The sequence below is a fragment of the Parasteatoda tepidariorum genome, chromosome 4 (genome assembly GCF_043381705.1).
Source record: "Parasteatoda tepidariorum isolate YZ-2023 chromosome 4, CAS_Ptep_4.0, whole genome shotgun sequence".
NCBI classification, from domain to species: domain Eukaryota; kingdom Metazoa; phylum Arthropoda; class Arachnida; order Araneae; family Theridiidae; genus Parasteatoda; species Parasteatoda tepidariorum.
In genome coordinates this window covers 66,128,568-66,143,802 of record NC_092207.1, presented here as the reverse complement: position 1 = coordinate 66,143,802, position 15,235 = coordinate 66,128,568, and the positions used below count along the sequence as shown (strand labels likewise).

The following is a 15,235-nucleotide window of genomic DNA, read 5'->3' as shown; positions in this document are numbered from 1 at the left end:
CAGTTCTCCACAAAGCTTGCAGGTAACCAACGTGCGTGAATGTGAAGATGTTTGGGAAACGTGTAAAATCTGTTCACTCAAAACTCTTCTAAGTTTCGTGGCATACATAAAGTTGCTGCATGCTGCTGGATGTGCGTTGAGCTTTGCATAATGCGAGATCATTTTCAAACAACTCTCGATATGCTGCGTTTCAGAGTTAACTACCGAGAATATCTTGAACGTCACCACACAAAAATTCGGTGTTTTCATAAATGAATATCATTACTTCTGTCTTCTTATGATATTTTCATAAAAAAGTGCTTTAAATATTTCTTCTGTTAGACATGATTATAATTCTGATGCGCATACAAATACTTCGTTCAGCATTAAAATAGCTAAGAGACATCAAGACGTGAAGGTTTTAATTATAGTTTTTACGTTTTTAATCCAATCCGTTGCGTAAGCTCGCTGATAAATCAATGCTATGAACTTGTTCAGATGATCAGAAAATGTATGCGTGGTATTTATTTCCAAGGATTGTGGTTTGGGTAAACAGAAATGCAAAATTTCTTTTCTGATTTCCAAAATTGAAAGGTAAATAACTTGCACAATTTATTTTGAAGGAGAAAAATAGTGAATCTTGCACTTTTACAGTGGTAGGTTAATAAAAACCTGTATTTATATGTAATGACAAAATTATTGATGTGCACTAAAAATTCACAAATTTAACTCGGTGCAGTTCATCATAGCAAATATATTTTTCAAACACAGTGTTTGTATTCAGATTTCTGATCCTTTTTTTACCTTTCTTGAACAAAAGGCGAGCAATTCTGCTGACAGTTGACAGAAAAAAGCAATTGTCAATAACTCAACTGTTTCCTATACATGCCTCATTGCTTTTCGTTTCAGAATTAATATTCATCAGGAAATTATGATTAGGTATATTATTTTCAAACATCATCTATCACAATTGGATGTTAAACTTCATTTCAATATGCATGAAAAATTTATGATCAATATCAGTAAGATGAATATGTCATTATTATTCATTTATTTTTTACTTAAATTACAGTGAACAACTAATGACATTATCAATCGTACATTAATGATTATAATCTTGAGAACATTGCGTATTTATATTTTTTTTATAGATATGTTTTGCATTTCTATGGTAAAGTTGAGCTATTAGCGGAATCTGTGTTAGAATTGCAGAAAGAGCAAACTTTTTTCGTGAATTAACAGACAAATCACTGAATTTAATGATTTAATTTTCGTCTTTATACTCATGATTTATTTTTCGATATTATTGACGCGTTAATACAAGTTCAAAATAAAACGAAAAAGCATGTGATTTTCCTTTCTATTTTTTGCAAAAATTTGAATTATCAATTTTTTAAACGAAATGAAATGTGGAAGAGCACGTTTTCGAACATTAATCTAAAATTACAAATTAAAATTAATGAAAAATTATACATCTAACAAAATGTGAAAGAAACTAATACAGGGAAATTTTAATTACCCAGTGAAAAAAAGAATTTCCAAAACTACCAAAATATGGTAAAATTTACTCGTGTAAAATTTACTCTATGGAAATATTTAAAAGCACGGTAATGAGTAAGGAAGCGCTTTGGTAATAATTTTGGTTACATTAATGATAAAATATGATTTCATAATATGTGATAAAAATTTGGTAAATATGGTAAAATTTGGTAATTTTATCATGATCTTTAGAGCATGGCTTAAAAACCCTTTATTTAGTTAAATTTGCTTTTAAATTTTGTAATTTTTTAAAAATGTGTGGTAGTACGAACAATAATTTTGAAAGTCAGAATTTCCGGTAAATCGGTACCACGTGGATGGCGTAATTAATAAATAAATAGTTTAAATACCTTATATCTTGATTTTTTTTACCAGTGTTGGTGTTTTTTTTTCTTTCTTTTTTTATCTTCTTCGTGCTAGAAATGCCATTACGGTTTTTTTGCCAGAATGTTTTCAGTGTAACTTGCCAACATTATAAAAGTAGAATTTACGTTGTTAATAAGGTAGATAACTCCCCTAGTGGTAGTAATTTATTCTTATGATAAACAAAAACTAGGCTAGTAATAAAAAATGCCACTTCTGATCATTAATAGTTAAAAGTTATTATTCTTTAGGAAAATTGGGTCAAAAGTTAGAGGATATATTCAATTTCCACAATGCAAACTCTTTTTTTTTTCGCAACCTTTTTAAAATATTTTTAATTTTGATCGTGAACAAAAAACTCAAATTTGAAATTTCTTTTCAGACCCTGTGCAATGAACCGTAGCTGTTTGATGAAAAAAAAATAAGGGTTGCGTGCGTTACATTCTAAAGCGATACATTGTATCGCTCATTTTTGTTGGAGTTCCATTGTTAATTCGGGTCTTGTTCCATTGCTGGTTTACTTACTGATTAATTATTAATAATTAGAACAGTTACAATTGCTTATCTTCTGTTATTTGTCGTTTATTTCTTCCTAAACTTTTTGTCCTGCTTTTTTTCCCCCAGTTGTATATAAACTAGCGAATATTAACGGTCAATTAGTTGAATCTTATGAAACTAGTGTTTTCTTTCACGAAAAAAAATAATGCAATCCTAATACACTCTATAACAAAAAAATCGACGCACTAACAAGGAGTAGTCCGATTAAGACGAAAATTGGAGGATAGGAAGACAATGTACAGAATAGTAAATGATTCAGATTTCAGAACAATTGAATAATTTATTGCAGAGTCACAGTAACAAGTTCAATAAGGTGTTGACCCGCCTCTAGCCTGGATACAAGCTGCCACACGGCGTGGCATAGACCGATAAAGCTCCCGGATGGTCTCTTGCGGTATTTCCTGCCAAATTCGATCCAATTGTCGAACGAGGTCATCAACATTCCGTGCCAGATGCAATCGCCTTCCCATCATATCCCAGACATGCTCGATGGGAGAGAGATCTGGCAATCTGGCAGGCCAAGGAAGAGTTTGACAAGCTTGCAGACAGTTCATTGCAACACGTGCCGTATGTGGTCTGGCATTTTCCTGCTGAAAAACCAGTCCAGGGCGCTGCAAAAGGAACGGTAGCAAAATAGGTCTTAGGATGTCGTCGACGTACCGCTGTGCAGTAAATGTACCTCTAATGACGACCAAAAGGGTCCGGCTGTCAAAGGAAATGGCGCCCCAGACCATAATGCCTTGTTGAGGGTCGGTGTGGCGTGCAATACTGATTCCCCCTCTACCCTGTACGTCTCCAAACACGTCTTCGATGATCGTCAGGACACAGTTGGAAGCGGGATTCGTCGCTAAAGACTATACGTCCCCAGTCGGCATCATTCCAGCCATATCTGTTCAAAACATTCATGCATACGAAATTTCAAAGCAGTCGGATGATTGCTTCTTGGTGCGTCGATTTTTTGTTATAAAGTGTATATTGCATGCAATATGACTTTTAATTTTCTCAAAAGAAAAAATTCATAGAATTTAAAATGTTAAACAATTAAATTTAGCTACATATAACTCCATAAATATGCATGTAGTAAAGCCCGTCGAGTGTATTTCTTAATTTAGCCATTTATTTTATTTTCCTTTTTTAATTTTAGTTTATATCTTAGAATATTTATTTTAACTGTATTAAAAGAACAAAAAAAAACTAAATCTCATCATTTTTCTGCAGTTTTATTACTAGAGAAATTAAATCAGTATGATGAAATAACCCATATGTTTTTCAATACTGTGTAATATCTATCCAAAATGAAATTTATATCTTTTATTATTCAAAATCATGAACAAAACAGCATAACAAAAAGAGTGTTCTCGCGTGGAATATTTTTTTTTTACTATTTGCATGAACATTTTTGGAAACTATAAAATTCATTGAAATTTCAATTTCTTTCGTTCATGCCTGCAGCTAAGCTTTAAATATATTATGATTCTTATCTTTTATCACTCAAAATTAAGAACAAAACAGCGTAACAAAAAGGGAGTTTTCGTGTGGAATATTTTATTTACTATTTGCATAAATATTTTTTGAAACTATAAAATCCATTGAAATTTCTTTCGTTCATGTTGCAGCTATGCTATAAATATTATGATTCATATTTGATTCGTAACATTAAAAACTCTTAAATAAAAGTATAGAAAAAAATTATAGTGTTTTTACTATAAACAATAATAAATAAACATACAATACCAATAATAAACAAACATTATTTAATATCGAAACAAATAATATCTAATGAGCATTCTTTTATTCCTTAAAATTGAACGCGTTGTTTATGATGATCACGTTATCTGATCGACACAATATTCAATTAAAAGCAAATAACTATCTACATTGAAAATTAAATCTAATACATTTAAAAAAGAGCATTTCAAGTGATGCACCTATCATCACTTGAAACCTCATTGTGGTATCTCTACGGCAAAACAAGTTTCAAGGTTTTGTCTTAAATATGACATAACAGCATCTCAATTTCAAAATGAAGGTCTTTTATAATAGCATATTATGTTAGCTCTGATATTATGGGTTTGACGACAAAAACTACATAATGAATGCTATTAGATTATTTGATACTACGCGAGATTTTTCTTAGCTGGTATTTTGTTCTCTGATGATATTATCCACACCAAATTTTTGTTAAATATAGATACCAGCTTTAGGGTTTTTTGCTGTCTACCTTCTTCATGCAGACTTAAAAAAAGTAAGGTTACTGATTCAAAATGTTTTTGTACGAAGAAAACAATTTGTGATCAATAACAATACCCACGCTTAGCATTGATAATAAGGTATCAATAACCATACTATGGAAGCTGTTGAAGTACCATGGAATTCCTGAATGTTTTTTTAAACATTATCAGATATATGTGTAAAAATTACAATATGCGAGTTATCCATACTGGCCAACAATTAGAATGTTTCAATTTTGATTCCGGTGTTAGATAGGGTAATGTACTTTCTTCAACAATATTTTTAATTGCCTGGTTGGCAGAGCACTGGACTCTCGTTCATGAGAACGGGAGGAACGAATCCAGCCTGCCAGACTTCCCATGAATAAAAGGGTGGTACAAATAGACTGGGATGGAAAACTATGAAAGAAGCTCTATGTTCCCATTCGGAGTGAAGAGGAATATGTATGTATGTAACCATAGTATGTGTGTAACCATCATATATGGCAGTACTTTTACTTTCGTTACTTGTACCGCCGGTACAAGTAAAAAGTACGTACTTTTACTTGTACTTCGTTACTTTTTAAATTTAGTACTTTTACTTGTACTTTCGTTACTTTTTTAGGGAAAAAGTACAAGTATTTGTAACGGAAATATCGAATGAAATCGTTACTTTTTTCTAAAACTCGGTAAGCTTTCTAAAAAAACAAAAAATTAAATTTAAAAAAAATGCTTATGTTTTTTTAATTTATAAAATTAATGTGCAATATATATGCATTCACAGCTAACTTCGTGTTTAAATACCTTCTGTTTCAACTTATACTGCACATTCAATTATTTTTTACTAGCTCAAAGATCACAAAGCTATCTGAAACCCCGTGTTTGCTTTGTTTATGTTTGTGCTTTTAAAACGCGTTTCTATAGAGTAAAACAATTTTAAATCAATGGTAATTTAAATAAATAAAAATAATAAACTAAAAATTAAAATCAATAGATAAAATTTCTTTTTCGTGCAAATCCATAAAAAGTTTGATATTAAAATTATATTTGATTTTAAAATTATATTATACGATTATATTATAAAATTATATTATAATATTCTTCCGAATTTAAAAATAAATTAATGTCCATAACTTTCAAAATTAAAAATAATTAAATAAATAACAACAATTTTGCAAAAACATTAAAGAACATAAGAATATTATTCAATAAAATTTTAGGTTACTTTGAATTTTCGATTTCCTAGAAATGTACTTTTAAATCGTTACTTTTTTGTTTAGTACTTGTACTTTTACTTGTACTTTTTACTCGTTACTTTTTCAAATAAGAACTTTTTACTTTTTACTCGTTACTTTTTTTAAAAATACTTGTACTTTTGTTTTACTCGTTACTTTTTAAAAGTAACGTTGCCATATATGGTAACCATAGAGCCCAAAAATAATAATCTTATACTTAAAAAACGAAATTTTGTAGTTGTTCCATCTTAAAAATGCCAACAATGATACAATTTTAATAGATTGGTTCCATTTATTAATAAATATTATGTAAACACATAAAACGTCGGGGTTTAAGTTTTTTTTTCTGATATAGACGTAAAGGGTGTATAAGCAATGCTGATTAAAAACGTTAATCTTCTTTTAGAAAAGGATAATAATAATTCCCTATTATTAACTTTTACAGAAAAAGTTTATGTTTACGAGGGAAAAAATTTAATCAAAGTATACAGGGGGGGGGGAGTTTACGATTTGTTAAATTTTTTAATAGGGGTAGCGATCAAATCCATCTAAAATGTACTTACACAATACTGTTTTTAAAAAGCAATTAAATAAGAAGGCTTAACTCAAAAAAAAAATTTAAATTTTAATTATAAAGTTATATTAATATAATTCGAAGAGTGATATTGAATTTTTCATCTTATATTGGAATATTTTTGAACTCTTCCATTTTAATAAGTTAAATCATTAAAAAAATATTATTAGTGGTTCAATCTTAATTGGACATTCTATATTTTTTCTAAATTTCAGATTTTTGATTCTTGAACTTACACCTTCTTATTCGGTTCAGGACCACAATTATGCTAAGAATAGAGCTACCATTATTTGTTTATTTATTTATTTTTTAAGAAAAAAAAGCTCAGGTGATACTTTATTATTGTAAGGCTCTTTTAAATGTGTTACTCCATTTGCTATCCCACCACCACATTGATCAAGATCAAGATGAATGGATAAAAGGCCGCACGTGACCTCAGGCACCCAGATATCCTACAGTTCAGTTCAGTTCTAATTTAATGCTATTTGGGTAATAATGTTGCCACAATTTTTTTAAGAAAAGATTTTTTAATATTTTCAAGCATAAATTAATGCAATTTGGGTTATAAAGTTGTTACCATTTTTTTTTCTTTTTTAAAGAAAAGCTCTTCTTAGTATTTTCAGTTTATTTAAAATTAATTTAGGAAATAAAGATGCCACATTTTTATTTTATGAAAAGCTTCTTTAATAATTTCAAGTAATCTATATAAACTTAATTTGGATTGGAAAATAATTTAATTTGAAAAGAAGCTGACCACTCAAAAACATTCCCGATATCAAGGACCGCATTGACTATAATTCCAACAGCCCATAGAATGTGAAGTTAATTAAGATTTTATGAGGGGAAAGAACGAAGAAAGATATTCGTCTTGGTTAGTCACATTAGATGATGACTTCCTCGTCATTCAGCAGAATAACTTGCTATAGAAGAAACGAAAGAAAGAAAAGAAGACTAATATCTTTGCTACTTATACGTAGTTCCGCTACATAAAGTGTTATTAAGGTCTCGTCCATAGCCGTTATAATCTGATTAGGCGATACGGCCAAGTGATCATACCGAATTTTGAATTTCGAGGACAAAACAATGGATTCTTCTTCAATTCATGGTAGAAGCTTTCTTATTTTGTATTTCGTGACCAAAAGTGAAACTCGTGTTTAGCCACCCCTTGTCAACTAGGTTATTTTTTTAAATGATATAAAATCCTTTGTTCTTTAACCCTGAAAGAAATTGCGAGAAAAATAAAATTAATCCCAAGAAAAGGACAGTATGTTCTGTTTTATTTTTAAATATTTCCCTTTCAAAAAAAAAATCGCCAAAGCTGCATAAGTTTTATATTGTTAGTATTATTGTTATTTTTTATTTATTATAATTTTCTGCGAGGATGGGCTCCACTCGCCCATAGCCTGCAATTGTTTCTCATTATTTTAGTTTTTTGAAGATAAGCTTAAATAAATCTAATATACATCTTTAGATGCTTTTCGAATGACTTTATAAATACTTTGCATTAGCAATTATTCTTTGAAAGCAAAACATTGCGTAAAGTTAAAAGCAAACATTCAAGACTACTCTAAACAATAATAAGCTTTTAATAGCTCCAAATATCGTGTTTAAAATATACTCTTTTTGAACTTAAAACAACTTCCTGGTATCACATAAATGGAAAACTCAAACTAACTATTAAAAACCCTTTCGAAATCGGTATCATTGGAATGATATTGACGTTTTTAAATCTCAGCTGCGTTCGTCTAACAATCTTCGTAGGTGTTCTCAAAAAGATACACATTTCACTCATTTGCAAATGTCTGGCTGCTCTTGAATGATTTAAATTTTCCTTGTTTATATGACACCCCCTCACGTAAAAAGCGAGAATTACCTACAATTTTGATTTACTTTTTTCCTCGTTTCACGGTCACGGTGACGGCACCTACTCCCGTCCACGCAATTTCTTCTTTCAGATTTGAGGAAGATGCACCTCACGTAGAGATTCATAGGCATTTGGGTGCTGGAGGACAAGTTCGATACGTTTTCCAATTTCAATCAAAATTAAGCACCCAATTTAGAAATCGCCTTCCTTCAACTCAATTGAAGTGCTCGGCACTTTGTGGCACCGTTGAACTAATTTTTATTTTCGAACTTCTTTTGACCCGTCTTGATCAAAGCATTTTCGAACTAACGATTCAGCGCTACAGCAGACGATTTTACTTTTCTTTTCAAGAGAAAAAGATTTTAAGTTTTTCGAGAAAAATATCGTTTGGTACTTCTTTTTAATTAGTAGTTTCGTAAATCTTTTGCTGTGTAGTTCTTCTCCGAAATGAATTGCTTGTGCCGATTCTAAAGAAAAGTTTTGTCTTTGAAAAACCCTTATTTTTGTAACTCTAAAGCAAAGTAATTTATTGTTTTGTTCAGTAAAGAAAATCTTATATTGTTCAAGAAATCATTCGATTCTTTTTGGTTACTATAAAATTTTAAGATGATTTGATTTTGGAAAATAAAATACACAACCAAACAATCGTCTAATTAATTGAGTGTCAGTTCCGAAGTAACGACTGAAGCTGTCGAACGAAACGAGAATATTTATCTTGGCTAACCATCTCATGAAGATCATGCATTATCGTAATCGACGAGATAGATTGCTAGCTGATGAAATGAGCAAGATTATTACGTGGATTCGAGATCTCTTAAGTAAGTTTATATTTTAAATAGAAACTTTTGCTGCGACAGTATAACTGTTAGTATAACTTTTTTTAATTATAGTTTTACTTAATGTGATATTAAAGTTAGAAATTCCCTCTTTTAAAGAAATAGTCTATTCAATGTAAGCCTTTCATAATTATATTTCCAAAAAGAATAATCTGCATTAGGGAAACCCTTAATCATAAGGGTTTATTTCAACTTTTAAAATATTTTAAGTTAGAAAAGAATTAGTTGTTTATTATTACTTTGCCAAATCGTTATTTAAAGGAAATTGACAACGCCAGAGGTACTCTATAATGCTGAAATGTCAAAGATGTACAGTGCCACCCCCCCCCCTCAACAAAAAAAAACCGGACCATCTTAAATGACATTTGATCTAATTATTTGATTTTCACGTTCTAAGACTCAATCTTAATGGCTTGGGGGTGGGGGTGACCTCAAATAGGCTAATTAATTGCTGCAGAGGATATTTTAAGTTACGAATTCCAAACTAAAAAAACTTCTGAATAAAATACCTCGTAATCGAATTTTAAGCATCTGACTTTTATGAAATTTAATTTCTCAGGAGCTATTCAATCAATTTTGCTCAAATTTTGTTGTTTGCCATGCAAAATTATATTCATTAAAATGAAGAAAGATTTTTATGACTTAAAATTCAAAATTTTTTTTGACCATTATTAAATAAAATAATAAATAATAATAAATATTTGTTACAAATTATTTTTTGAATGGAATTATCTTTGCATAAACGAATTTTATATTTGTGTGCAAAAATGTTTCGAATCGCTTAAAAAATTCTAGAGATATAGCGAAATACGCAAAAAATTAACATTAAGGGGTCTAAACTTTGGAGTGCTCTCCTGATCTCAAACTATGGAAGCCATATTTCCCAGTGCGGCTACCCCCTACATTTAGGGAGTCAAAAATTCGAATCCGTGAAAGAAAGAAAAAGTTTTTTTTCTAGAGAAAGTACGTTTTCATGTCTGATTTTTTAACTTAAAATATTGTCTGCACTTAGTAATTAGTATATTTGATGTCACTCTCTCAAACCATTAGGAATGAGTCTTAGAACGTGAAGATCCGATCATTAGATCAAAAGTTATTCAGGAGGGTCCTTTTTTTATTTTGTATACAGAGTCACGTGTATCTTTCAGAAAAATTATTTATAAATACACTGTTACGCAGTTCATACCACTATGTATTACTAGCCAGTGCGTTATTAAAGCTGGTGTAATCTGATTATTACTATTGCAGCGTAAATAATAATTATTATTATTATTTACGCTGCAATATGCCGAAAACTTAAAAGAAAATCTCCGTAATTATTTTATTTCATTGAAATAGGACACTCTCAATGGGTGTATTATCTACTGACATGTCATTGTAACTTTTTCACCCATTCTTGTTTTGTTTTCGTGTTCTCTGTTTAAATTTGTTGCTCTACTCATTATTTTTATTTAAGCTAAACTTTACTACTTGCTGCGAAATTCAAAGAAGGAAATTTTATTTCTATCGATTGATTTACATTTCTCTATTCCGTCTGTTTGATAATTAGTCCATTTTACATTTTACAATCCGTTAATTGTCAGATTACTTCTATAATTTTCTTATATTTTCAAAAAGTTAACAATCTTAACTGAATGAATTACTAAAAATCATCTCGTTGTATTGTTTTAAGAAACTGATTAAGTGTTATTTTTAAAAAACCGTAAATTTCTAAAAACATGTTGCGGTTGACTATAAATTTGAAACGTAAATTTATTTTTCCAAATTTTTTAATAGAGCTGTTTTCAAACGAAAAAGATGATTCTTAGATGTTTCTTGATATTCCTAACATTATCTTAAAGCTGATTTTTCATATTTACTAAAATTGAGCTTATAGCGTTTTTAATTCTAACGTTAGACTTATTATCCAATGAAATTATGTTTAAAGAATGTAAATATTTTAGTCTGAATTGAAAAATGCCATAAAATATATATATAAATTAATTTGCTTTGAGTTTAAAAAGTGTTATACTAATGTTAATTATACTAGTGCTATGTTAACGTTTTCATATTCATTGTTACTGTGGGAAAATAATGCTAAGGCGCACATACGAGAACTGATTTTACATTTTTGATAATCTGATTTATATATTGAAACTCATGTAGTTAGTGAGAAAGACATATAGCAAGTTTTACATTCAAAATAACAGATTTTAAAGAATATCAAAGTTTATTTGTTCGACAATAATTTTTTACAATCAATAATAATCTTTTTTATTAAAAACTTTTTAAGTGAAATTCAAAATATATTTTTATGTATGCATGCTTTGAAATTTTTAAACATATCTTTTCAAATTTAAATTTGTTTCTACGCGTAAAAAAATAAAATTGAAAAATCACTATTTAAGATTCGCAAAGCTGAAAGCGTAAAGAAAAAAAAAAATTTTTTTTTTATTTATTTACACTGTTATTTTTTTTTTCTTCATAATTCTGTTGGAAAGAAATATTTACTGATTTAAATTTTTCCATTTATTTTTCTCTCCATTGTAAAGTTTACTTATAAAATTTAGATTTTCTGAGAAACTTGAATCTTTTTATTAAAAACTCTTCTTTTTTATTATTGTTGTTGATAATTTTTTTCTACAAGTCTAAAGAGAGCGACTGCCAGGTTTAAGGCAGTCGCTCTCTTTAGACTTGTAACGGGCCATGACTGTCTGGCCAAACACCTTTTTAGTGTAAACATTTTTGACTGTCCTAAATGCAAGCTCTGTCGCCTTGGGGAGGACATGGGCCTGCCCCATATTTCCGTCTGCCCTGCGCTCATCTTCACTACTGTGTGTGAACGCTACTGGGAGGCTAGGGCCCGTGGGCCCGTATGGGCTAAGCATGTCACTATGCATTCAATTCTATTTATCTCTTTTTGTCTTGTTTTTTCTTGTTATTTTATCCTTTTTGTTCTTTTAAATTGGCCTGCCATTGGAAATATAAAAAAAAATAAAAAAATATTTTTTAAATGTGCACATAAGCTTTTCTTCATGTTTAAAAGCAATTAATTTTTTTAAAGTTTTTTTTTTTTCAATTACCAAACTTTTTATTAGTAGCAGCGTGGAACAAAGAGGGAAAAATCACTGTTGAAATTCTCCAAAAGTAACAAATAACCAAAAAGTAACAATAACAAATAATTAAACTCCAAAAGTAACTGCAAAAGTAACCTTCCAACAAATATTCCCAGAAGCATTTTCACGTTCGTTGTAGTTTTTACTTTCGCATGTCCGATGAACCAGTTAATAGAGCATTTTATTGCTGTCGTAAAATAAGAGAAATTTAATGCTTCCTGTGGGAAAATATTTTACTTCATATCTTGTTCAGACTGAAACGAAAATCTTCAATATTAACTTTAAAACGGAACAATTGAAATTTCTCCTTGATATATTTCTAACATTGCAAAAATAATTACAAGTTTAAAAAAATTAACGTTATTTACCGAAGGAGTAGAAGTAAGTAGTTAGTATTTTAATTTACTAATACTTATTTATTTTCTATTTTATGTTCCAATCTTTCATTTATTTATTTTTTATCAAAAAGTAATTTTTTTTCTATTTTTATTAAATAAATAGTATCCATGATTGCTAAATGAAATTTAAAATAAAAATATCATTAAGAATATTTTCGAAATTTTATATTACTAAATAAGTCAAATGAAATTGTTTTTGGAATAAATTAATTTTAAATTATTTGATCGTTAATTGCGTAATTGTTAGTACTGATATACTCAACGAGGAGAGAGGGAAGTGGATTATGAGAAATGTGGAAACTCCACCTCCATGATTCAGTATATATTTTACATTCTACAGCAATCCACGCACAACCTTTTGATTTGTAACTTATGAATGTAAAGAAAAATTACTTCCGAAAGATCCCAGTTTTTGCACTTGTTTTGTTCCTACATATTAAAAATAACTTCCTCAGAGATTGTGATGCATTTTTTTCATCGTTAAAAAGCAATCATTTAATATTTCAACCGATCGGGCCCACTTGTTATCATATTTATCAGCTGCTCTCTCATGATCAGATCCTCATCGTGATCTGATCAGTGATTCATTCTTAATAACATTATCAAATACTTGAATGAGAACTTTTTTAATTCGGTTATAAAGCAATTAACAATCCACAAAATGCACATGCAACTCCTCTATCCAAGATTTATATAAACATAAATTGAAGAGCCATGGTGGCTCAGGGGATATAGAGCGGTCGTTTCCCAATGAGCTGACCCGGGTTCGAATCCCAGCGATGAATGGTCGAAAAAATTCCGCACCTCGCTCAAACCGATCACAGATCTGACGTAAAATATCCTCACATGTTGGCGAATCATGGGCTAGAACTCTTGCTGTCAGGTCAACTGTGGAAGGTTTTCGTGCTTTTCCTCTTCATGTAACGCAAATGCAGGTTAGTCCCTTCTAAAAGTCCTTCACGAAGGCAAAATTTTCCCTAAGGAGTTCCTTGTGTTCTGGATTGGGTCCAAAATTACAAGGTCACACAACGATGGTTATAATATAAAGTAAAAGAACATCAATTGCGAACCGCAGCAGGTCTTGGTTTATTTTAAAACTTATATTCTAAGTTATTAGCAAATAAATTATATATCCGATGAAAATTAAAACATGATACATTGAATTTAAGCATGGTGAAATTAAAGCATGAAAAAAAAATGTTTTAGACTGCAAATTTTTTTCCCGAGATTAAGTGCAATCATGCATTAAGGATTATAAACGTTTTTACGAATTCTTCAAGAATGCTAGAAAACTAAGCTTAACACCCTCTACATTTAGTTTCCTTTTTCTCCCCCAGAAGTCTGTCAAAATGTTACTTTGACATTCTTATTCATGAAATCTTACATACTACTTGTTGGGGTAAGATTCTTTTATCATTGGATTAACAGCGTAAAGTTTTTTTTGGCATAACTTTCAACATTATTTTCCCATGTGTCAAAGGAATAGTGATCAGTTTTCTTGATAACATCTTTCATTGAACACAAGTATCTTTTATTGTTATTTTTTACTTGAGAATTTTGATAGAATATATTTTTCCCAGGCTGTTTTGTAACATTTACTTAAAAACTGCAAACATCTCTAACTTTCGGGTAAAAAATTTTGTCAAAAGTCAATAATCTCGTATAATAATTAGAAAATACTTCCCACGGTTCAGTGAAACATAAAATTGTCAAAAAGTTTGATCTTTGCTCCAAAAAAATAGAGTGCTATTTTTTTTCTGTTGTTTTTTCTTTTGGTGGTAACCATAGTGAACCACTGACTTTCTTAACACAATATAATAACACCGAATACAATTATTTATTAAGATATTTCATAGAGATAATTTACTGCCCAGTATGGATTCATTTTATAAATAAAGATTTTCTAACTAATTAACAATAATATATACGCGAAGTGCTTGGTTTTTATGTGAAAGAGATTGTTGAAAGTTCTCATCGGTTTAAAAGACTAGTCTACAATTAAAAAATATAATTCTTTTTACCCTTAGTTTTAAGATCCCTTAATTTTACATTCTACTTAGCTTTAGGTATTATTATTATTATCATTATTATTATAATATACACCGAAGACCCATTACACTATGATCACCCTGCTAATAACATATAGGACCACCTTTAGCCCTCAAAACTGCTAGCACCCGACGTGCCATTGAATCCACAAGGCGCTGATAGGTAGTCTGAGGTATCTGGTACCAAGCGCTCACCAACTAGTTCTGCATTTCCCTCACATTGCGAGGGGGTAGCGTGGCAGCACGAATTTGGTTTTCCAAGTAGGACCACAAATGCTCTATTGGATTAAGGTCAGGTGAATTTGGGGGCCAAGGCATGACTTGAAAGGCACTGGAATGTTCCTCGAACCAATCCATAACGATTCGACCCTTATGACATGGTGCATTATCCTGTTGGTCAACACCATCCCCCGCAGGAAAAACTGTTGCCATGAATGGGTGAACCTGGTCTGCAACTATGTTCAAGTAGCTTACAGACGTCAGGGATTGTTCTATGAGGATTATGGGTCCTAATGTGCCCCATGAAAACATTGTTC

At 30.3% G+C, this 15,235-nt stretch overlaps 1 protein-coding gene across 7 annotated transcripts in view; it reads left to right on the top strand.

Annotated features, from left to right (window-relative positions):
• LOC107438242 (growth arrest-specific protein 2) overlaps nucleotides 1-15,235 on the top strand; it is a 187,550-nt gene that overhangs the window by 155,290 nt on the left and 17,025 nt on the right. The window contains exon 1 of one of the 7 annotated variants that reach the window (XM_016050473.4): nucleotides 8,380-9,140. The exons of the other annotated variants lie outside the window; for them this stretch is intronic. Within the exon in view, the coding sequence (XP_015905959.1) occupies nucleotides 9,053-9,140 (88 nt within the window). The 5' untranslated portion in view covers nucleotides 8,380-9,052. Of the gene's footprint in view, nucleotides 1-8,379; nucleotides 9,141-15,235 lie in introns of those variants that run through there. 7 annotated transcript variants of the gene reach the window in all.